The sequence below is a fragment of the Cyprinodon tularosa genome, unplaced genomic scaffold (genome assembly GCF_016077235.1).
Source record: "Cyprinodon tularosa strain WSP-4 unplaced genomic scaffold, ASM1607723v1 ctg516, whole genome shotgun sequence".
In the NCBI taxonomy this organism is placed as follows: domain Eukaryota; kingdom Metazoa; phylum Chordata; class Actinopteri; order Cyprinodontiformes; family Cyprinodontidae; genus Cyprinodon; species Cyprinodon tularosa.
In genome coordinates this window covers 269,814-291,854 of record NW_024039248.1, presented here as the reverse complement: position 1 = coordinate 291,854, position 22,041 = coordinate 269,814, and the positions used below count along the sequence as shown (strand labels likewise).

Here is a 22,041-nt window from a genome sequence, read left to right as displayed (position 1 = left end):
AAGGCAGTCTTACAGTGAGCTCCATGGGGTTTAAAATCTGCATCTAGAGATACTGGGTAAGCCAATGCAGTGTATTAAATTTATATTCCTTTAAATATTCTGTTTCCCCAACTTACATGCTAACAGAAAATGCACACTTTATGAAATATCTACAAAATATAAGACATGAAACAATAATTTTTAATCACTAAATGCTGAAATAGATCCAGCAGATGCTCCATTAATTTTTTTTAGTTCATGCTCCTCCAGGAGAGACTGGATGCATATTTCAGATTGATTTAGGGCGCCTGGCTTCTGAAAACTTCTGGCTTCAGTTTGTTTAAATAAAGATGTTAAAACGTGACGTGGATCATTTCTATATTAGAGCTGAGCAGAGATGGCAAAAGTACTCACTTTCCGTACTTGAGTAAAAGTACAGATACTTGTGTTAAAAAATACTCTGGTAAAAGTGGAAGTACTGATTAAACTTCTTTACTCAAGTAAAAGTAACAAAGTACAGGCTTGTAAATTTCCTTAAACTATAAAAGTAAAAGTAGAAACCACTTTTTTCATGCCGTTGCCTACATTTTAAATGGATGTCTGCCAATAGGACTAGATCTCCGTTGTGTTCATTTTCAATCATCTCGTCGTCCATGCTACTATGCTAACGCCACCGCCACCAAGCTGCAATGATTTGCCGCCAATGAATACCGCCGAATCTGTCGATTCATCTTGTAGTGGTGCGTCAAATGCAACGTAGATTCCCATCCAATTAGATTGAATTTGGTATTGATGACGTGAAAAATAATAACGGTAACTCCATTGAAATGATTCAAATCTAAAGTAACGAGCCAATTTTTTAAAATGTAAGGAATAGAAAGTACAGATATTTGTGTAATAATGTAAGGAGTAGAGGTAAAAAGTCGCCATAAAAATAAGTAGTAAAGTAAAAATATCATAAAAATCTACTTGAGTACTTCGTTACTTCCCATCTCTGGAGCTGAGAGTTTTTCACATCCAACGTTAAAACCTGAACCAGTTTAGGCCCTAAACTGATCCGACGGGACACCAGGAACCTTCAGGCACCATGTTCTGCTGGATCTGTGGTTCCTTGATGTTTATTCATGCTGGGCTGTTATTCTTTAATAATATCAAAATGTTCAAGAAAGCTAAATCTGTCTTCATAGACTGTTAGCTGAGCCAGAACCGCAGGAGGAACTTCTGTAAATAAATCCTGCAGCATCACTTCAAAATAAACAGAATCATGAATGAGTCAAAGTTAAAAAACGATAGAAAAAAATCTTTTATTAAGCAAAACTGGATTCTTAAAATCTGGCTTCAGATGATGGATTTAAAATCCACCTCCGGCACTCGGTGCTTCAGACCAGATTTAAACCCAAAGGCAGAATGTCAACAACCGTCTACTGCCAACAGTCTCATTAGGAAGCGAGGAAGAACCGGGCCTCATGTGGCGGTCCGGCTGTGAATGCAGCAGGGACAGCAGTGTAGCGACTCGTGGATGAAGAGATCGCACTCCACACAGAACACGCTGCGACACGATGGACATGAGAACACCTGGAGGACGGAGACAGAACGTTTTAACAGGACGGATGTTCGTTAGGGCCGTGTCACACCTTGATAATTTATCCAGCCTATGCCTGACGTTCCAGAATCTTCTAAAATGCTGGAATAAACTGAGCTTTCTATGTATTTTTTCAAGTTTGGGCGTATACATAGAGTAATTATAACGAGTTCAGAACTTAAGCCGAATGACAGCCTAACTTATGCATAATGCATGGCAGCGTAATGCCCATGAAATGATGCACAAGCCAGTGTCCTCAGGGGGGCAGTGATGCCGCCTTAACCTGGCTGCTATTTATGGCGTGCCAAAAAAAGTAATGTATAAGTTACTTAGGTTTTCGATAAGCTAGACGCCATGAGTAATTTACACTTAATGTACACTACCGTTTAAAAGTTTGGGGTCACATTAAAATGTCCTTATTTTTGAAGGAAAAGCACTGTACTTTTCAATGAAGATAACTTTAAACTAGTCTAAACTTTAAAGAAATACACTCTATACATTGCTAATGTGGTAAATCTCGCTGCAAATATCTGGTTTTTGGTGCAATATCTACATAGGTGTATAGAGGCCCATTTCCAGCAACTATCACTCCAGTGTTCTAATGGTACAATGTGTTTGCTCATTGGCTGAGAAGGCTAACTGATGATTAGAAAACCCTTGTGCAATCACATTTGTGGGGTCAATTAAACGCTCAAAATGGCAAGAAAAGGGGAACTTTAATCTGAAACTCGACAGTCTATTCTTGTTCTTAGAAATGAAGGCTATTCCGTGCGAGAAATTGCTAAGAAATTGAAGATTTCCTACAACGGTGTGTACTGCTCCCTTCAGAGGACAGCACAAACAGGCTACTGCGGGTACTATTTAATGAAGATGCCAGTTGGGGACCTGTGAGGCGTCTGTATCTCAAACTAGAGACTCTAATGTACTTATCTTCTTGCTCAGTTGTGCAACGCGGCCTCCCACTTCTTTTTCTACTCTGTTAGAGCCTGTTTGTGCTGTCCTCTGAAGGGAGTAGTACACACCGTTGTAGGAAATCTTCAATTTCTTAGCAATTTCTCGCATGCAATAGCCTTCATTTCTAAGAACAAGAATAGACTGTGGTGTTTCAGATGAAAGTTCTCTTTTTCTGGCCATTTTGAGCGTTTAATTGACCCCACAAATGTGATGCTCCAGAAACTCAATCTGCTCAAAGGAAGGTCAGTTTTGTAGCTTCTGTAACGAGCTAAACTGTTTTCAAATGTGTGAACATGATTGCACAAGGGTTTTCTAATCATCAATTAGCCTTCTGAGCCAATGAGCAAACACATTGTACCATTAGAACACTGGAGTGATAGTTGCTGGAAATGGGCCTCTATACACCTATGTAGATATTGCACCAAAAACCAGACATTTGCAGCTAGAATAGTCATTTACCACATTAGCAATGTATAGAGTGTATTTCTTTAAAGTTAGGACTGGTTTAAAGTTATCTTCATTGAAAAGTACAGTGCTTTTCCTTCAAAAATAAGGACATTTCAATGTGACCCCAAACTTTTGAACGGTAGTGTATGTCAACGATCTGATAACTTACCTGTAACTTAACCCCCACCCATGAGCATACGCTGGCTTACATCAGGAAATTTTGGAGCATGCTCAAGTTTTCTCGAAGCACTCGCCTTATGTCAAGGTGTGCCAGTGTGCATCAGCGTGCTCATAACGTATAAAAAACGTACCGATAACTTATCCAACGTATGTCAGTGTTTTTGCCAGATTTTCCGTACGTCAGTCAAACGCTGGTCTAAATTGTCAAGGTGTGACAGGGGCTTTAGGGTCAGAAAAACTGAAGCTCTCAGGTTTTACTCACAGTTTTATCCCTCAGCACTGCCTGACAGGCCTGACAAAACCTAAAGGCAAAGAATGATACTTCAGGACACGTTTGTAGCAGTAACAGAACAGGGACGGGTGTCCGTACATTACCTGGTGTCTTGATGGTCCTCAGCTGGACTCTCTATAAATGGTTGAAGGGGAAAGAGGTGATGGAAGGATCTGGCCAGGTGTGGGGCGGACACCAGCGTCAAACCTGAAAGGAGAATGGTTAGAGCTGAGCTGTTGCTGCACACCGACAGAGATATGAGCGCAGATCACACCTACCGCACACTTTACATTCCACTGGCAGCTCTGTGTACTTGGCACGGCACTGCGGGCAGAAGTACCCTCCAAGAGACAGAGCCGGACCCCCGGCGCCGTCCAGGTGGCTGTGGAACAGACCCAGAGGGAGCCGCTGAGCCGAAGAACTGTTGGCGTGTTGGATCTCTAGAACGGTTCTACTTACGACATGCTGAAGGACGGCCTGACGTCTGGGTCGCTCAGAAAGGCCACAGTGTGCTGAGGAAACCCTGAGCAGAAACAGACCCGTTAGCATCAGAACCGAGTCATCACATGAGAAACCCATCCGGGTACTGACCCATCCGTATCAGCGAGCATTCTGACGAGAAGCTGGCTGGGGGGGGTTTAACGTGCAGCATGAGCAGCTCTTTGAAGTGGCTCTCATCCAGGATGACGTGGTACGACCCGCCCGTCTCTCTGGTCAGAACCGTGCAGACCCGGACCTCCGCCGACAGCCCGATCACCGATACGCGAACCTTCAGAGACTTCAGGTTCTGAAAGAGTTGGGATCCGAACCAGAGTAGACTTAATAAACGACAGAACGGCACCAGAAGAGGCTGAATCATGAGGAAGTTCTTGGTTGCGTCATGAGGTTCCTGCTGTTTGGACCCTCAGTGGGTTTCTCTGATCTACTAAAACAGATCAGAATTCATGCTGGGGTTCTACTAATTGGGTTCTACAGGTTGGGGTCCTAAGGGTTGGGTTCTACTGAATGGGTTCCACTGGCTGAGTTCTACTGGCAGGGTACTACATGTTGGGTTCTACTAGATGGGTTTGGTTCTACTGTTCTTCGTCCCGCAAGTTGGGTTCAACTGGATGGGTTTAACTGGTTAGGTTATATTGGTTGGGTTCTATTAGTTGGGTTCTACTAGATGGATTCTACTGGTTGGATTCTACTCCTTGGGTTCTAAGAGTTGGGTTCTGTTCTACCAGTTGGGTCCCGCAGGTTGGGTTCTATCAGTTGGGTTCTAAATGTTGGATTCTACTAGATGGGTTTGGTTCTACTGTTTGGGTCCCGCAGGTTGGGTTCTACTGGATGGGTTCAACTGGTTAGGTTATACTGGTTGGGTTCTATTAGTTGGGTTCTACTAGATGGGTTTGGTTCTACTGTTCTTCGTCCCGCAAGTTGGGTTCAACTGGATGGGTTTAACTGGTTAGGTTATATTGGTTGGGTTCTATTAGTTGGGTTCTACTAGATGGATTCTACTGGTTGGATTCTACTCCTTGGGTTCTAAGAGTTGGGTTCTGTTCTACCAGTTGGGTCCCGCAGGTTGGGTTCTATCAGTTGGGTTCTAAATGTTGGATTCTACTAGATGGGTTTGGTTCTACTGTTTGGGTCCCGCAGGTTGGGTTCTACTGGATGGGTTCAACTGGTTAGGTTATACTGGTTGGGTTCTATTAGTTGGGTTCTACTAGATGGATTCTATTAGATGGATTCTACTGGTTGGATTCTACTCCTTAGGTTCTAAGAGTTGGGTTCTGTTCTACCGGTTGGGTCCCGCAGGTTGGGTTCTATCAGTTGGGTTCTACAGGTTGGGTTCCACTGGACTTTGTTGTAATAAATGTTTACTCTCTTAGAACCTATCCCTAACGTTTTTTATCTGACACTAATCAAAGGTGTTCTGATAGAATACAAACAAATTCGTGAGCAAATTCAGCCGTGGCATCGTGATTTCCCCAATCATCGTCAGATCATAGAAACCATCTGTTTCCGGGCCAACGGCGTCGCCAGATCCACTTATCAGGTCCGGTTCTCACCTTGATGAGCTCGTAGATGTTGGCCGGGTCACAGGTGGTCAGGCTGCTGAGGACGATGAGGATCTCGCGGCTGGTGTGTCCAGGCATGTGCCTTCAGGGAGACAGACAGAGCAGGTGAGAGGCGTCACTTCAGACCCGAAGCGGTTCTAAAGCCACTGTCCTGAGGAACCCACTTGAGCGTTTGAACGGCCAGGCTGAGGGAGTTGTAGAGAGACGGCTCTCCGACACACGGCATGTCCACCGCTTTCTTCAGGGCAGCGATGTGCTTCTTTGGATTCCCTGTTGAAGGAGCGGAGCAGAACATCAGCAGGTTTAAACCCAGAACACAGCAGAACATCACATGGTGGACTCAATAACTAAATGCTCTCTGGTGCAGAACATTAGGAGACCGTGACAGGAGCTGATCCAGACAGACGGTGCTTCCATCTTAACAATGTTTTACTGATAAACGGATCAGTCCGAATGTTCTTCTTCTCTCCTTCATGGTTCTGTTCAGACGGGTTTGGACTTGGTTCAGAAAACCGAGTCATCCCAAAATGACCCATCTGAGGTCTGTGGCGGTCAATTAGAGCCATCATCAGGAGAGCAAGGAGGTGTGGAGAGCAGGCGGTACCGCCAACTTTAACCTGATGTTTGCTGCTAACAGAAGCTAAAATGGCCGCCAGAATTTCTGCCTCAGTCAACATAAAGTCTTTAAATGACATCAGTGTTTAGGGCTCGTCTGATAAAGACAGCATCGTCTCTGGAGGGTCAGGAAGGATGGGTCATGGTTCAAAAACTCATCCCTCCTAGAACCATGAAGCTGCTGGAGAATGGGGCAGGAAATGAGCTCCTCTGCTGACGATCCAACCCTTTAATGCAGCTGGACCTTTGGGTTTAAGCTCCGACTAAGGGCGCTGAAAGGTCTTTGAACAGATCTGACGCTTGTGAGCATATTTTCTACGACCGATATCAGCTTTGGCTGAGTATCTTATAAAATATATTACCGCCTTCTATGTTGCACATGCAGTGGAGACACAGAAACACCGTCTATTCTGCAGAAATGTGACGGTGGAGCAGATCGGTTAACCAACGTGAATCCTTGCTCTGCAGACAGTTAAAGCGTGCCGCTGCTCACCTGCCAGCTCGGTCAGCTTCTCAGCCCTTTTGTTTTTAGTGGTGATGATGCCGACCTGGAACCAAACACAGCCTGTTAATAACACAGTAACTAACAGCACTGCTATAGAAAATGGACGGGTTCATTATAAAATATGACTCCAAACCGCCGCCACCAGAACAACATTTTTGTGCTTCTCTCCAATGCTTTCCATCTGGATCCTTTAACATAATGTCCTGAAGAAGGCGTCTGACTGGTGTTGGCATCAGCATCCACCACCAGGGGGCAGTAGCTACATTAGAACAGGGTTCCTACAGCATAAGGCAAGTTAAATTCAAGCCTTTTTCAGACTTTTTAATGCCACTTGAAATAAAAATTTAAGACCAAATTCCCAAGAAAAACCTGCTTGGGACAACTTAACCCAAAGGTTTATTTTAACATAAACCACTGCACTCATGTTTCAAACTTTGAAAAGCTTCTCATACAGGAAGAAAGCTAAAAACACACAAATGACAGATATATTTGAACAATTATTTAACTGAATTCACAAACTTTGTTTTAGCAGGGAACAAAACTAATCCGTTTTAAAGCCACAACATAACCAGTGCTAAGTCTTCCCTGGTTTTAGCCATGGAGAAAACTCTTGGCTGGAGACAATTTTGGTTACATTTACACTTGCTCATATTCTCCAGACAAAAAGTTAATGGCGCATCTCCCAAATGTCCCGGCCGCAACAACGCTTTATTGGTTCCGCTATCGAGACGGAAACAATAATGGTGAGACGTTATTTTAATGTTTTATTTAGATTACAAAAATAAATCTTAATAAACATAATCCTATTTATGATTTTTTTTAAATTAAGACCTACGAAAGACTGATTTAAAACATTTTAATACCAAGTAAGGCCTTAATTTCATTTTGAAGAATTCAATGCCTTTTAAGACTTTTTAAGGACCCGTGGGAACCCTGCAGAAGCTTCAAATGGCTCATCAAGAGGAGCAGCAGAAGCCCAGAATCCGATGGATGTCCCACATCCAGAGAAGTCTGATGTGCGACTCTGAGGCAGCATCATGGCCTGGGCCTGAAGGCTCCTTCTGGTGAGGGCTCATTGATCTCCATCCATGATGACAAAGGAACCACCTGTCTGCCCATTTCGACATGCGAACAATCGGACTGGGAGATCCCTTATCAAGGCCCGGACATAGATCCCAATGGCCGAACTCCTTAGGAGATGAGTGGAAGGTTCTGTACTGGTCAGGCATTTCTGCAGAAACTCTATAGAGCAGCATAAAAAGGACATGCTGCAGAGAAGACAGGAAAAGACTCTAGGAATGGGAAGTTGGCTCATTTCATGCAACTCCTGCAGGTTAGGAGTTTCTCACCAAGCCTTTAGTTAAAACTAGGGCTGAAACAATCGGATTATTTGATTATTGAAGCTAATTTAGCAATTGATTAATACTGATTAATCGTTAATTGGAGTTTAGAGACTCTAAAACATGTCTTTAGCTGAGAGAGAGCGACCCACTTAGAGCAGTATTTATACCAACATTTTTAAAATATATTTGTAAACATTTTGCATTTAAAATAAAAAAAACTTTTTCCTCCATCAATCTACTCTATCCAAAACTCCTCAAGTGGAAAAGTTTTAGTCTCACCACAGCGCCGGCCGGCCCATAGGGGGCGCTGGGGCACCGCTCTCCCTGATAAGAAGAGAGAAACGTAAAATATATTTTTAGAAATTAACTCATAAATGTCAGTTGAAGAGTGTGTACCTATAAGCAAAACAAATTATATAAACTACATTTCCCTATCTACTGTAATTCATTTGTGGATTTCCACAGACAGACTCCTACCGTCTCTGTTCTGGGGGCGCTGATCAGACAGACCCACATGTGCAGAGAATCTGCCAATCATGTACTATTGCTTGGTGAATTTAATAATTTAATGGCCAATCAGCGTCTCAGAACTTTATGGTCTTGGGGCGCTGAAAATACTGCCCTTTAACAGGCTTCTGCACCCAATGCGCAGGTGCAGACAATTAGAGGGAAGATGGCGAACGTAACGACCGAGATGCAGCTTCCACCAAATTCGGTGAGATCCTTATTTATCTACCCGTTTGCCAGAAGAACATCCCTGTTGTAGGATATGAACATTTCATGTCATGGTTATTGTGACTGTGACGAATCCACCTCGTCACTTAAAACAACCTCTCTAACTTTGCGCGCCACACACACATTCCTGTTATACTGTGTTTGTGAGGACCAATACACTCGCGCTGAGCCCTTAAAACACACAAGCTGTTCCTGGTTACCTGCTGGCGTATTGAGGGGGCACACTTAATATTTCAGTGGGGTTAGCCGTGTGTGTGTGTGTGTGTGTGTATGTGTTTATGCTACGGGGACTGGTCATCTTCAGTCTGGCTGCGTCTTTGCTGGGTTCAAACCCAGTTTGGTGTAATTGAATAAGTCAATGAATCTGTGTAAAGGAATTAAGTTGTAAAAATTATTTGTTTTTGTACATCAATTGTTTGTGGAGGTAATATATGGACAAAACTGATTAATGAGAAGAAATCAGAAATAAGAGAGCCTGAGGTGAGGGGCTTAAACTATTTAATGAGGGCTGTGGGAAGAAGAGCGGCCATTTTTGTTTTCTGTTTCTTTGTTACATTGCTGGTAACTGGAGAGAGGCTGAGGCCCAGAGTATCTTGTATATGTTTAGTTTCTTTTGCACCCTGTTTTGAGTTTTTGAGCTCAATAAATCACCAACACCGGTAACCCGACTGAGCCTGGATTCTTGGAGGCCAAAGAACCCCGTCACAGTGACCCAAATCATCACTGTTACTGTTATTATATAGTAAATTAAATCATTACTGTTAAATTGTATTTCATTTCCAATTTTTTATTTGAATTCTTATTCCGGATTAGTTGGAGACATACACTAGGCTATATCAGCCCCACCAAAATTATTTTTCACCAGCCGCCACTGTCTCACCATTTAATTTCGTAAAAAGTCTTCTTTAAGGAACCTTTTGCTATCCGATTATTAATCCACACATTGAAAAAATAACTGGGAGATTAATCGATTAGTTGCAGCCCTAATGAAAACTAAAGCCTCCAAGAGAGGAAAGTTTAGGTCAGAAGATCCAGACGCTCAGCATTCACACCATCCAGTCCTAACATCTTCTCTGACAGGTTCTCTGCTCTCTAAGCTGGAGCTCATACCTGACTGATGGGGTTCTGGTCAAAATACTCGTCGACGAATCCCTCCATCAGCTAAAGACGAGGGAGGAGATCCTGATTAGAGAAGGTCACTGAGTCCACTAACCGTGCTGAGCGCGCTCTGCCTCACCTTCAGTGTAGACGTGAGGCGGTTGGGCTTCAGGTCCTGGTCCTCCATACTGCGTGAACAGTCGATCACAATATAGAGGTGGCGCATCTAGAGCACGAAACAAACATCATCTCCTCTGGATCTGATAACATGTTTCTACAGCTGCAGGTGGTTGTTAGGCTGATCCTGGGACTCATAACTGTTATATTTGGAATAACCAAAATATTTGCTTCAGGCATAAATCCCTATTTCTTCAGAACTTGGTGGATAGAAATATCCAATTTGTAAAACAAGTTAAATGGAGATGGTCAACTGTTTAATTATGGTGAATTTTTTGGCGAATATAACTTCCCTGTGACCCTTAAAGAATTTGCCGTTGTTTTTGATGCTATTCCTGCAGGTTTTAAGTTTCTTATATCAACATCAGGTAACGCTCAGGTCCAGCATCCCAGATTTCCAGAATTATTCAGGAATTATTTGGGAATTCAGATCCATTCCTTAGTATTAAAACCGGAAATAAACATATAAGAGAAATAATCCAGAGGAATACTGTTAGCAAACCTGCCTTAACCTTTTTTTTTGGAACAATCTATTTTCAGATATCAATTGGGAACAAACATGGTTACTGCCAAGAAAATTCTTTGTTTCTAATAAAATACGGGAAGTTTCCCTTAAAGTTTTACATGAGTGTTATCCTGTTAATTCAGTACTGAACAAATATATTCCAAATATTCAAATGTTCCTTCTGTCACATTGAACAAGAAACATTAACCCACCTTTTTTGGGAATGCTCTTTTAGCTAATTTTTTTGGTGTGACTTCAATAATTTTGTTAATGGGAAATGCAATATACTTATTGCGCTGAATGTTAAACATGTTCTCTGGTATTTCCAAGGGCAGTATGCCTGGGAAAGAATAGATTATAAACGTTCTTATTCTATTAGCAAAGTTCCACATACATGTTTGTAAATTTGCTAAAAACAAACCCAACCTCAATGTTTTTAGAGCTTATGTAAGATGTTTTTGGGACTCTTTAAAAATATAAACCAATTCCAAAGCTATGAAACCTATAACCCTAAGTGGTGAACTTAATTTTCAATCTATTTCTTTTTGTTTCATGGAATCCTGCAGTTCTGTTACCCCATACTGTCTGCAATTGTATATTCTTTATTTGTAAATAAAGTTTGTTACAAAAAAAAAAAAAGATCCTGGGACTCCCATCAGGAACGCCACCTTCTTCCTATCAGGAACCTCAGCTCACCTGAGTGAAGTTGCCCCCCCCACCTCCTTCAAATCAGACGAAATGGGTGTCAATTAACTCAGCTCCGTTTGTGCAGCAAAAAAATTTCGTTTGTGCCGCTTTGGCTTTGAAGATATTAATGAAAATGTAAAGGTCAAAAGGTCAACCAGGCCCCCCACCTTCTTCAAATAAGACAAAATTAGTAGGGATGCACGATATTGGGATTTTGGCCGATATCCGATATGCCGATATTTTAAAACTCATGTAGCCGATAACCGATATCGATACCGATGTTAAAGCTGGACAAAAATAAGTAGTCATTGAAAATAGCAGTTTTGTTATCCATTTCTGACACTTTGAAAAATAATATACTCAAATATATTTTCATATGCTGATATCAAATTGATTTTTAAAAACGCGGTATCGATCTATTTTACTTTCAAAATCTGGTGAAATTTCATCGTTCTGTTACAAACTCTCGTGATATTTTGCAAATTCTTGTGAGATTTTGTTAGTAAAATAGATCTATACCACGTCAACATATCAACATATAAAAATATGGCAACATTTCGTGAATTTTCGGGGGATTTCGTAGCATAACGATGACATATAGCAATATTTCATTAGTAAAAGAGATTGATATGGTGTTTTTAAATGGCAATATATCAGCATATGAAGATATTGGGATATTTTAATGGATCAATATTTTTTCCCTCGTCTTTAGAAGTTTTTAAGTCTGTAAAAAAGACGTTTTTAAAGAAGAAGAAGTAGTATATTTTTTTTTTTAGACTTTAGAAACTCAGAAGCTGATCAAATATCGGGTTAAATATCGGTGGGGTGGCCGATGTCCGATATTCAGTTTTAAGGCCGATACCGATAGGGGGCCGATTATATCGTGCATCCCTAAAAATTAGTGTCAAACGTTTGTGCAGCAAAAATTTTCATTTGTGCCGCTATCATTTTTTTACAGTTTAAAATGATATAATCATAGGTTAGCCACTTATAATTTAAATGAAATTCAGAGTGTTGTGTATTAATCTGCACTAATCATAAGATAAAATAAAGTTAATGTTTTATAAGTTTAAAGTTGTTTTCACAAACGAGAAAAACAGAGCAGTTCAAGGCTAAGAGGAGAAAAGCAGAGTGAGTGTGTGTATCCATTGCGCCTGGCCCCAAGAGGAGGTTTGCAGGACAACGGAGGGTTAAGGCCCCTTAGTGATAAGAAAAGCACCCGCAATAAAAATGAAATATTTGACATCCCAAGGTAGTCCAGCTCAGCAAAAATCTGGCCATACAAAGGAGTTGTTATTTTCAGAGCACATGGAGCAGTAATGATCCCACAAAGGGTGATGAGACGAAGGGGGAGCAGTATGGTCGTCTGACATGACCTGAAGCAAGAGCTGACATGTTTTTGACTAAACCATTATAAGTTTTTGATTTGAATGCACCAGATGTTTTCATGGCCTGAGAGAGTGCTCTCAAAAGAATGGGATGTGTCTATGAATGTCACCGTGTTTTGCAGATAAATATCAATGTGACCTTTACCAATGACTGAAATATGTTCTGAAGGGGGTTTTTCCACCGATAAAGAAATGTATAAAAGGGAGCTGGTTTCACCATTTGTCAGCTTCGGCTCACCAGCTCTGTGTAAATATGTAGTGTTTAGCAATAAACTCACTGGACCTGGACTCAGCGGCCTCTGTCTAAATTTTTGATCCTTGTTTGAGACTTTTTCAGCTTTTTAAGAACTTTGAATTTTTATAAAACTTAGCTTCAATTTTAAGTCGTCAAGAAGAGAATTATAGGACGACAAGAGTTTCAGAACGAACAAATGTTCACGGACCTTTGATGGCTTCTATAAACAATTATTAATACAATTAAAATGATAGCAGTCCAAAAAATTTATATATTTTAAAATATGCATTTTGTAAATGTTTTAGATATTTATTTTAAATATTTTATATTTAAAATTATTCCTAAAATTTTATATATTTTTGTATGGTAATTTTCATTTGTACTGCTATCATTTCAATGATGTTAATAATATTTTGTAGAGGTCATCAAAGTTCACATCTGTTTTTGTTGCACAAACGGAGCAGAGTTAATTGACACCCATTTCGTCTGATTTGAAGAAGGTGGGGGGGCTGGTTGACCTTTGATGACCTCTAGAAACATTTCTTTATATCTTTAAAATGATAGCGGCACAAACGAAAATTTTTACTGCACAAACGTTTGACACTAATTTTGTCTGATTTGAAGGAGGTGGGGGGGGCCAACTTCACTCAGGTCCTCAGCTCTGGTCTTCTTCATTAAAGCAATTTAATTGGCTGAATTCCTCCAGGATGTGAAGCTGGTAATGAGGACCCCACAGTAAGGTTTGATGTGATGACAATACGAGCTTAGAAAGGTCTACAGCAGCTGCAGGAACCATCACAGAGCTGACAGATCGGCCATGTTTAGCTTCACAGGAAGGAGTGAGACATGCGGTGGAGAAGCAGACATCACTCACCATCCCCAGCCTCACTTGCGCATGGCTTTGGGTCACCCTGTGGGATAAAGAGAGCCGTGATGACGCAGGTCAACGAAAGACTGGGAAATCAAAAGAGCTCCCTCCACCATGACTGCAGCGAATGGGATTCTGCCAAAATTCTGCTAAAACTTCAGCTATTTTGTCCCCTAAATACTTTCGCATAGTTTTAAAGGAGAATTCCGGTTTTTAACACTTTTAGCCCATTTTCTGTAGTGTCCAGGATGAAATCGAATGATCGACACCAAAATTTTGACAATTGGTCCTGTCTCTGCTTTTTGGCTCATGCAGAATCCCCCCCTGGCTGCTTCAGAATGGCTTCCATAGTGCATGTCCGATAATGTCCTTAAAATAACCTTAAACGTTCTTTTTTTAAAATATGCTACTCACCGGGTCGTCAGCGCTGTTCAATGACGTTCCAAAAAAAGTTTCGTAAGGAAAAAACGTTCCTGTAGTGTTTTATTTAGCATTTTGTAAATCCCATTGAGTTCTGTTGGAATAGTCAATATCCCTCCGCCACCGGAAACGGAAATGGGGCCTGTTTACACAGTTGTAGTCTTTTCGCTTCACTCTGTGTACTCCGACGTCGAGAATCAAGAATCCACCTTTCGTATTCCATTTTCAGAGTTTTTTAAAGTGTTTAACAGAGACGTTAGCACCTCGACGTCGGAGTACACAGAGTGAAGCGAAAAGACTACAACTAAGCGTAAACAGGCCCCATTTCTGTTTCCGGTGGCGGAGGGATATTGACTATTCCAACAGAACTCAATGGGATTTACAAAATGCTAAATAAAACACTACAGGAACGTTTTTTCTTTACAAAACTTTTTTTGGAACGTCATTGAACAGCGCTGACGACCCGGTGAGTAGCATATTTTAAAAAAAGAACGTTTAAGGTTGTTTTAAGGACATTATCGGACATGCACTATGGAAGCCATTCTGAAGCAGCCAGAGGGGGATTCTGCATGAGCCAAATAGCAGAGACAGGACCAATCGTCAAAATTTTGGTGTCGATCATTCGATTTCATCCTAGACACTACAGAAAATGGGCTAAAAGTGTTAAAAACCGGAATTCTCCTTTAAGCTAGAAACCTTTACATTTTTTTTATTTTTTAGAAAGACAGATTTCCATCACATCAGTAATCACAGCTTCATCCATTTAAGATTAGAACTGAAGATATAAGCAGAAAGTCCAAGTGATTTTATGTTGCCTTTCTGGTATTTTTAACAGAATATCTCTAACTTAATTGTAAAGATAACAAAGAATGAACAGAATTAAACAGTAATGGGGATTGCACCACCTCCAGTAATAAAAACCACTAAGACATAAGAGGGCGAGACATATTTCAGAAAAACAATCAAATGAAGTCGGATCTAATTGGTTTCACGTACTCAGTCCATTTGGACCAAATCTTATAAAATGTTTCTTTTTCTAATTGGAGGGAAAAACAGATCCTTTCCGAAACCTTTCAATTTTTAAAACCTTTTTCGCAACCTTCTGCTATTACTGTTTAACTCAGCTTTTTGCTAACTTTTACAGTTTTACATTTTTTTCTGATTTATAATGAAAGTCAATGACCGTTTTTCTCATGCCAAACATTTTCTTCTCACTCGCTCATTTTTCACAGTTTCTAGACAAATTATACATCAAAACGTAGGGATAAGTGAGGAAATGTAACCCTCATTGATGTGGGATTTACACTTTTCTGGCAATCCGGTTCAATCTGTTCTTAATCACCTCTTCCTCTTGGACTGGTACAGGATCTCCTCCACCATCGCTTTAAGGGAGCCGGATTCATCCTCCTTCAGGACCTCCCTAAACAGATCCAGAAATATCCCATATTGCGTTAAATATGAGCATGTTCTCAAGGCTGAGAACCGCTGTGGTCTACGTGTCTTACCATGTCCTTTCATAGCCTCCCTCCCAGCGCTTTGCTCGCTCCGGCTCCTCATCCATTGTTGCCGCCAGTCAAACAAATCAACTCCAAATGATTTTGATAGAACTGCCCGATGCAAACTGGTCTAAGACCAGCCTAGAAGACCCTGCAAAGATAAAATGATTCACTCTGTAGTTTAAAAAAAAAAAGCTCTTAATAAAACAGACGTTAGGACACTGGAACATGGAGGCTGTGCAGGTTAGAGAGCTGATCAGACAGCCAGCAGGCTCCAATATGGATACAACGTTTTATGTGTAAAGCTCAGTGGCAGGCGTGGGAGGGAGGGGGAGATGCAGATGGGAAGCAGCAGCAGGTGGGGGTGGGGGCTGTAGAGGAAGACAACCAAAGGTTATTTAGCTGATAAATCAGCTGGCAGCTTTTTTCTATTATCTGAGATCTATTAACCAAAGATCACCTTTATCCTTTTAAGGAGCAATAATCTGACAGCAGTTCTCTAAATCTATTAGTTAGAAACACCAGTTACAAACTAATTAAATTTCATGGGCAGCTTTCATCAGATGTTTTTATTGTATTTGTGAAGTTAATATTTCAGTGTTTTTGTGATTTACTGATCAATAAAATAATAATTTACCATCTACCAGAGTTTTCAAGTAACAAAGTACAAATACTTTCTTACCTTTCTAAGTAAAACATTTTTCCTATCTATACTTTCCTGGAGTAATTATTTTCTACAACTTTTTACTTCTACTCCTTACATATCGTCTCTACATCCAATGAGGTCCTTCTGTGAGCACTATTCCTTACAGTGTGGAGTATAATGTGAAGTACTCTTTGTCTAACAGCCCTGTCAGAAGTCTTAACTCGTCATAATTCTGCTGCTGATGCAAGACTTTTCCCTTTGTCTCCAGATACGATACACCTGACGGGCCGCATCTGTTTATATGCATCACTATATTCTGTCTAACTTAGATTTTGCTGCAAATACTTCAGACACGTGTGACATTTCTCCTGAATTCCAGCGGTTCTGTTGTTTTTCTCTCGATTTCAGCCCCAGTTTTCAAATAATTGTATGAGTTAATTCTAACATTACAAATGTAATCCCTTTTATTCAAAGTACAAATACTTTGTTAACTTACTTAAGTAAAACATTTTTGGTATGTATTACTATTATTGTACTGGAGTAATTATTTTCTAGACTACTTTTTACTTCTACTCCTTACATTTTAAAAATAGACTCATTAGTTTGGTTTTATTTAAGATCATTTTCATTATAAATAAAATCCATCAAATTAGTTAGTTTCATCCAGACAATTAATGTCTTTGTGGTTGGACTCGGTGCTGCCCCAACTTGTTGCTCACCACATACCAAAATAAATAGTTTTTTAAGGTGATGCAAAGTTAAATGTGACACTTTTACCATTAGTTATAAAACTAAGAAAATGAAGTCTAAGGAAGTAATTATTCAGAATTATAGAAAAATGTCCTTTTAATAGGGTAGAGCAGTGACCAGTATGAGGTTTAAAGCTTTTATCGTTACTAGGGTTGTCAAAAGTATCGATACTCAAAAAAGTATCGATACTGAAACGTTGTATCCGGATACAATTGTCATTTTCAAAAGTATCGATACAGCCATCTAAAGTGCAGAATAGTGGAAAATCACTTTCTGAACACTGTGTGATTGAATAATTCTGTGCATTTTTCAGTTTCAGACTTTTTTTGTAACAGGTGCAGCTGCTGAGAGTTATTTTTGTTTAACTGGGTTGGCTAGTGTCATTGTTATGTCTGCAAAACATAGCCAAGGAAGGAACACTTAATTTTAATTTTGTAAGTTTTTTTTATCAAGCTTGCTTAATATTGTGCACAGCATACAACCTCAAAATATTATTCTTATTGTTTTTATTTATTTACTGTATTTTTTTAGTAATGAAAAATATTTCTGTTGAATTTTAGAGTCTTTGAGTTTTTATTCTTGTGGTATCGAAAATGGTATCGAGTATCGAATATTTTCCTTAGTATCGGTATGGAGTTTAGTATCGTGACAACCCTACTCACCACATACGAAAAATAGTTTTTCAAGATGATGCAAAGTTAAATGTGACACTGTTACCATTAGTTATAAAACTAAGAAAATTAAGTCTAAGGAAGTTATCAATCAGAATTATAGAAAAATGTCCTTTTAATAGGGTAGAGCAGTGACCAGTATGAGGTTTAAAGCTTTTATTATTACTTTTTCCTGCATTATGTTTACTTTTATACTTTTAGTTGTAAAACTGGTACAAACGCTGATCCTTTAACTTCTACAAAAGTGTTTCTAAAGAGTAGGACTTATACTTCCACTGGAATCAAGAATTAAGTGGGTTTTTATTTTTCAATAAGCTGAATTAGTGGAAGTAACACTGCTAATAAAACCTTATTAATAGAAAACAGAGTTTGTTGTGTCTGAGGTCCGCTTTTTAAACCTCCTCCTCTGCAGCAATCTGCCTCATCATCATCCTCATCCTCACTGAAACAAGCAGCAGAATCAGGTCAGCATCAGTTATCACCGCCACAACAGAAAAACAGACGGACTGGCTGAGCTGCTGCTCTTCTTTCCTACAATCAAATCTCTTATTGAGCGACTTTAAATAATCCACGGGCGTCTCTAGCAAAAGCGGGAGGTTACTCAAGCTCCTGGTCTCGCACTAATTTTACATACCAGGTAGATTCGCTCTGGTCGCTTTGAAGTAGAGGTTCTCAGGAAGCCGAACACCGGAGGATGCTAGTGCACCATAGAAATGTTTCCGGAAGGAAACATGTGCGGCTGCAGTTCTGGTCCGTATCTGCTGCTGCTACACTGGGAGTAAACTGATCAGAAGAGTTAAGAAAATAAGAACTTACAGAACAAATGATGGTTTAATGATGCTTACGTTATAGAGGAAGGAGCATCGTTACAACTGGACTCAAGGATTACTGCTGCTTTACATTTCTACTCGGAAGTCTAAATAGGAAACTATATAATGTGAAGAAAAGCAAAACAAAAAAACAAAAAAAATTTGAAGAAAAGCGGAAATAATGCCAGGGGCGATGGGAAATAAAAACAATGTACATATAACAGAGGAATATAACACACAAAGTCCAATAACATAGATAAGGTAATAATTTAACTCAGATTTATAGAATTGTAATGTTCCAGACTTGAGCAGTCTGCATGTTTTCTGCATGTTATAGCAGTTCAGTTAAAAATGATTTAAATGGAGGCTTTTTGGAAACGAAACTTGCAGTTAAGGATATGGAACTCATTAATTCGAAGCTCATTAATTTCAGAGAGATGGGGGCCAACGGGGGCCGGTGCCCCTGTAGATCATGTCGTGGCCCCTGTTATGGCCCCTGTACTGAAGAAATAATACCAAAAAGAAATTCTAATGATGATGCGCTGGAACAGACATGGTTACTGATAGGTCCTTTGGATCTATTTCATTCTTTTTTTTAAAAAACTATGTTTTACTAATTATTGGAAAACAATAAGGTGATAGCTTCAGTGCTACTAAGATAGATGGACTCAACCTCAACAGAGCATGCATGTATGATATAAATGTGCAGCTGAGTAGAGTAAGGTGAAAGCTTACAAGATGCACACATATAATAAGAATAGGATGGAAATATCCTCTGTTGTCCTGCAGTGTGTCAATTGGCTACATGCAGGATTTGAACATGGCAAGTATTTATGGATTGAAATATAAAATCTATAAAAATCTGAATCAAAAAGCAGGAAATAAAAATTTAAAAAATACTATACTGTAAAGTAAACCCTAAGAAAGTGATGAAAAAGGGGTCCCTATGTCTTCCAGCAGTCTAAGCCTATAGCAGCAGAACTATAGAGATAGTTCAGGATAACCTGAGCCACTCTAACTATAAGCTTTATCAAAAAGGAAAGGTTTAAGCCTAGCCTTAAAAGTAGACAGGGTGTCTGCCTCACGGACTAAAACTGGTAGTTGGTTCCACAGGAGAGGAGCCTGATAACTAAAAGATCTGCCTCCCATTCTATTTTTAAAATTCTAGGAACCACTAGTAAACCTGCAGCTTGAGAGCGAAGTGCTCTGTTATGAACATAAGGAACAATCAGATCTCTGATATCAGATGGAGCTTGGCCATTTAAGGCTTTATATGTGAGAAGGAGGATTTTAAATTCTATTCTGGACTTAACCCTTGTTTAATCTTAACATTCTGTTAATTGCTCTTGTCCTACAGGTCAAAAATGACACTCCCTACTGAAGCACAGATATAAAGAAAAAAATTATTCGAATTTTAAACATAAACGCTGTTTTCGATGATGAAACAACTGATTATTTATAAATGTAACTCAATTTTATACTTTTTTATAACATGTTTTTGTAACACAATACAGAAAATGATCACCAGCCAACAGTATTACACTTTTCTTTAATTACAAACAAACCATCAAACACTTTTCTTTTAAATAGTAAAGGTTTATTATTGCTATTATTTAAATGTGAAATATTAATATTAAAAGGAAAACTAACTTTTCTGTTAACAGTTTATTCTTTTATATTTTTTAGGAAGTGAATCAGAAAAATACACTTTCTCAGAACACAACAAAACAGCTAAACTAGATTTATAGAAGTTTTAAGCATCAACTCTGTTTAGTTCATGTAGGACAGTGTGTCTCACATGAGCAGCACACACCTTTTGTGGATCGGGACAATATTCGGCTTCATGAACAGTTTCCACAATGGCTGCAGAGGCTCCTTTCTCTCAAAGCCTTTCCCTACTGCCTAAGAAACATCCTTCTCTTGATTTGCTTCCCTTGCATCCGGGTCAGGTTGATCTCTCGGAAACTCTCCAAATTTGTATTTTCCAGGAGGATTTTTTTCTTGTTGGTTGGAGAGAGGAACAGGAGAAAGGTGGATGAAATGTCCTGGACACGAGTACCATGCTGGCCCTGGAATTATCTTAATGATGTTTGATGCTGCTGTTCTTTCCTGGTTGCTGACTGAATTTGATGAGGACTGTGCAATTTTGCTATTTTTCGACAAAAAATTATCTCTGAGGGCTTTCCTCTTCTTCTTCATCTAAAAATAATGCATACTATTATCTCTCATTTCTCTGCTTCTTTCTGTTTGTCTGCTTCTGTCTCCTTGAACCCCAGTCGGCCTCAGCAGATGGCCGCTCACACTGAGTCTGGTTCTGCTCGAGGTTTCTTCTGTTAAAAGGGAGTTTTTCCTCTCCACTGTCGCTACAAGCATGCTTGGTGTGAGGGATTGCCTTTGAGTTAATGAGTCGATGCAATCAGCTGGTTTTCCTTAGATAGAAAACTTTTAATAATCATTCTGACTGTATGATCTGGTGAACTGGAAAGTGCCTTGAAATGACATGATGTGTGAATTGGTGCTATAGAAATAAAAAATAAATTGAAATGAACTGAATTGAATCGTCTGGGTTCCTCCCTATCTTCCTCTTCAGATACATTTTCTTCAACTTGTTCCTCAACAGCCCCTGAAAATGTCTCTCCCAGAACCTGTTGGAAAGTGAGACATCTACTCATGACTTCAGCGTGGAACCGACAAGGGCTACTTTGGCAGCAATATAGGGAACCGCCTCACGGTGGGGCCCTTGGAAGCCATAAGAACGCAGCCTTCTGCGACACGAATGGCCTAAATTGTTCGCCCTGTCAGCCCCCCACCCCAATGTATGTGATGAACGGTTCGACTGAAACAGAAATCCCAATTACAATGTAAATTGTAGTTGACAGTAAAGAAATTGATTTGATTTAGGATAGCTTTATATCCTCAATGCTAATTTCATTTTTTTAAAGTCAGAGATTATTTTTATTTTGCTTGGGAGCTTGTGTGATGCGAGGCGTTAGATGGAGAGTTTGTGTATGACCTTTGCAATTTTTGCTTGTGTTCAAATGCTTTTACAATCCACAGGTCAAAAATGACCTTTAAGACTATCTTTGTACCCTAGTGGTGTAAAGTCCCCATTGAAACATAAATAAAAACAAAGTATATGTCTTTTTAATGATGGGTTAGGGGAAAATTCATAAAATTTCAAGTTCAGAAAAGATAGTTTAAGGTATTTTTTCTACAGGTAAATGTGGTAGCTGGTCACTTTTGACCCAGAAGACAAGATCAGGGTTAACAGGAAGTCAGTGATGGAAAGCCAAGATAGAACTTTTTTTACTTTCATCAGAACTCTGGCTGCAGCATTTTGGATCAGCTGAAGGCTTTTAACTACAGTTTGTGGACTTCCTGATAGTAAAGAATTACAATAGTCCAACCTTGAAGTAACAAATGCATGGACTAGTTTCTCAGCATCACCCCTGGACAGATTTCTAATTATTGCCAAATTCCTCAGATAAAAGAAGAAAATTCGAGAAACCTCTTTGATATGGGATTTAAATGACAGGTCCTGATCAAAAATAACACCAAGATTTTTACTTTATTATCTGAGATCAATTTAATCCCATCCAAATAAAGTGACTGACTAATCA

General features: G+C 39.7%; 1 protein-coding gene across 1 annotated transcript; it reads right to left on the bottom strand.

Annotated features, from left to right (window-relative positions):
- Positions 1-1,258: 1,258 nt before the first annotated feature.
- On the bottom strand, positions 1,259-18,343 carry gtf2h2 (general transcription factor IIH, polypeptide 2). Its single transcript, XM_038303656.1, has 15 exons — positions 18,247-18,343; positions 15,555-15,696; positions 15,392-15,469; positions 13,636-13,672; positions 9,909-9,995; positions 9,782-9,832; positions 6,582-6,636; positions 5,638-5,743; positions 5,465-5,555; positions 4,005-4,200; positions 3,873-3,936; positions 3,692-3,795; positions 3,518-3,620; positions 3,405-3,444; positions 1,259-1,554 (listed from the first exon to the last, which is right to left on the bottom strand). The coding sequence occupies exons 2-15, from the start codon at positions 15,608-15,610 to the stop codon at positions 1,444-1,446; spliced, it is 1,179 nt and encodes a 392-aa protein (XP_038159584.1). The 5' UTR covers positions 15,611-15,696; positions 18,247-18,343; the 3' UTR covers positions 1,259-1,443.
- Positions 18,344-22,041: the final 3,698 nt, after the last annotated feature.

Coding starts and splice junctions, on each gene's coding strand:
- gtf2h2 (XM_038303656.1), bottom strand. CDS start 15,610: ATGGATGAGGAGCCGGAGCGAGCAAAGCGCTGGGAGGGAGGCTATGAA. Junction 13,673..15,391: donor TACCAGTCCAAGAGGAAGAG/GTGATTAAGAAC, acceptor TTTATCCCACAG/GGTGACCCAAAGCCATGCGC. Junction 3,621..3,691: donor AGTGGAATGTAAAGTGTGCG/GTAGGTGTGATC, acceptor TTCTCCTTTCAG/GTTTGACGCTGGTGTCCGCC.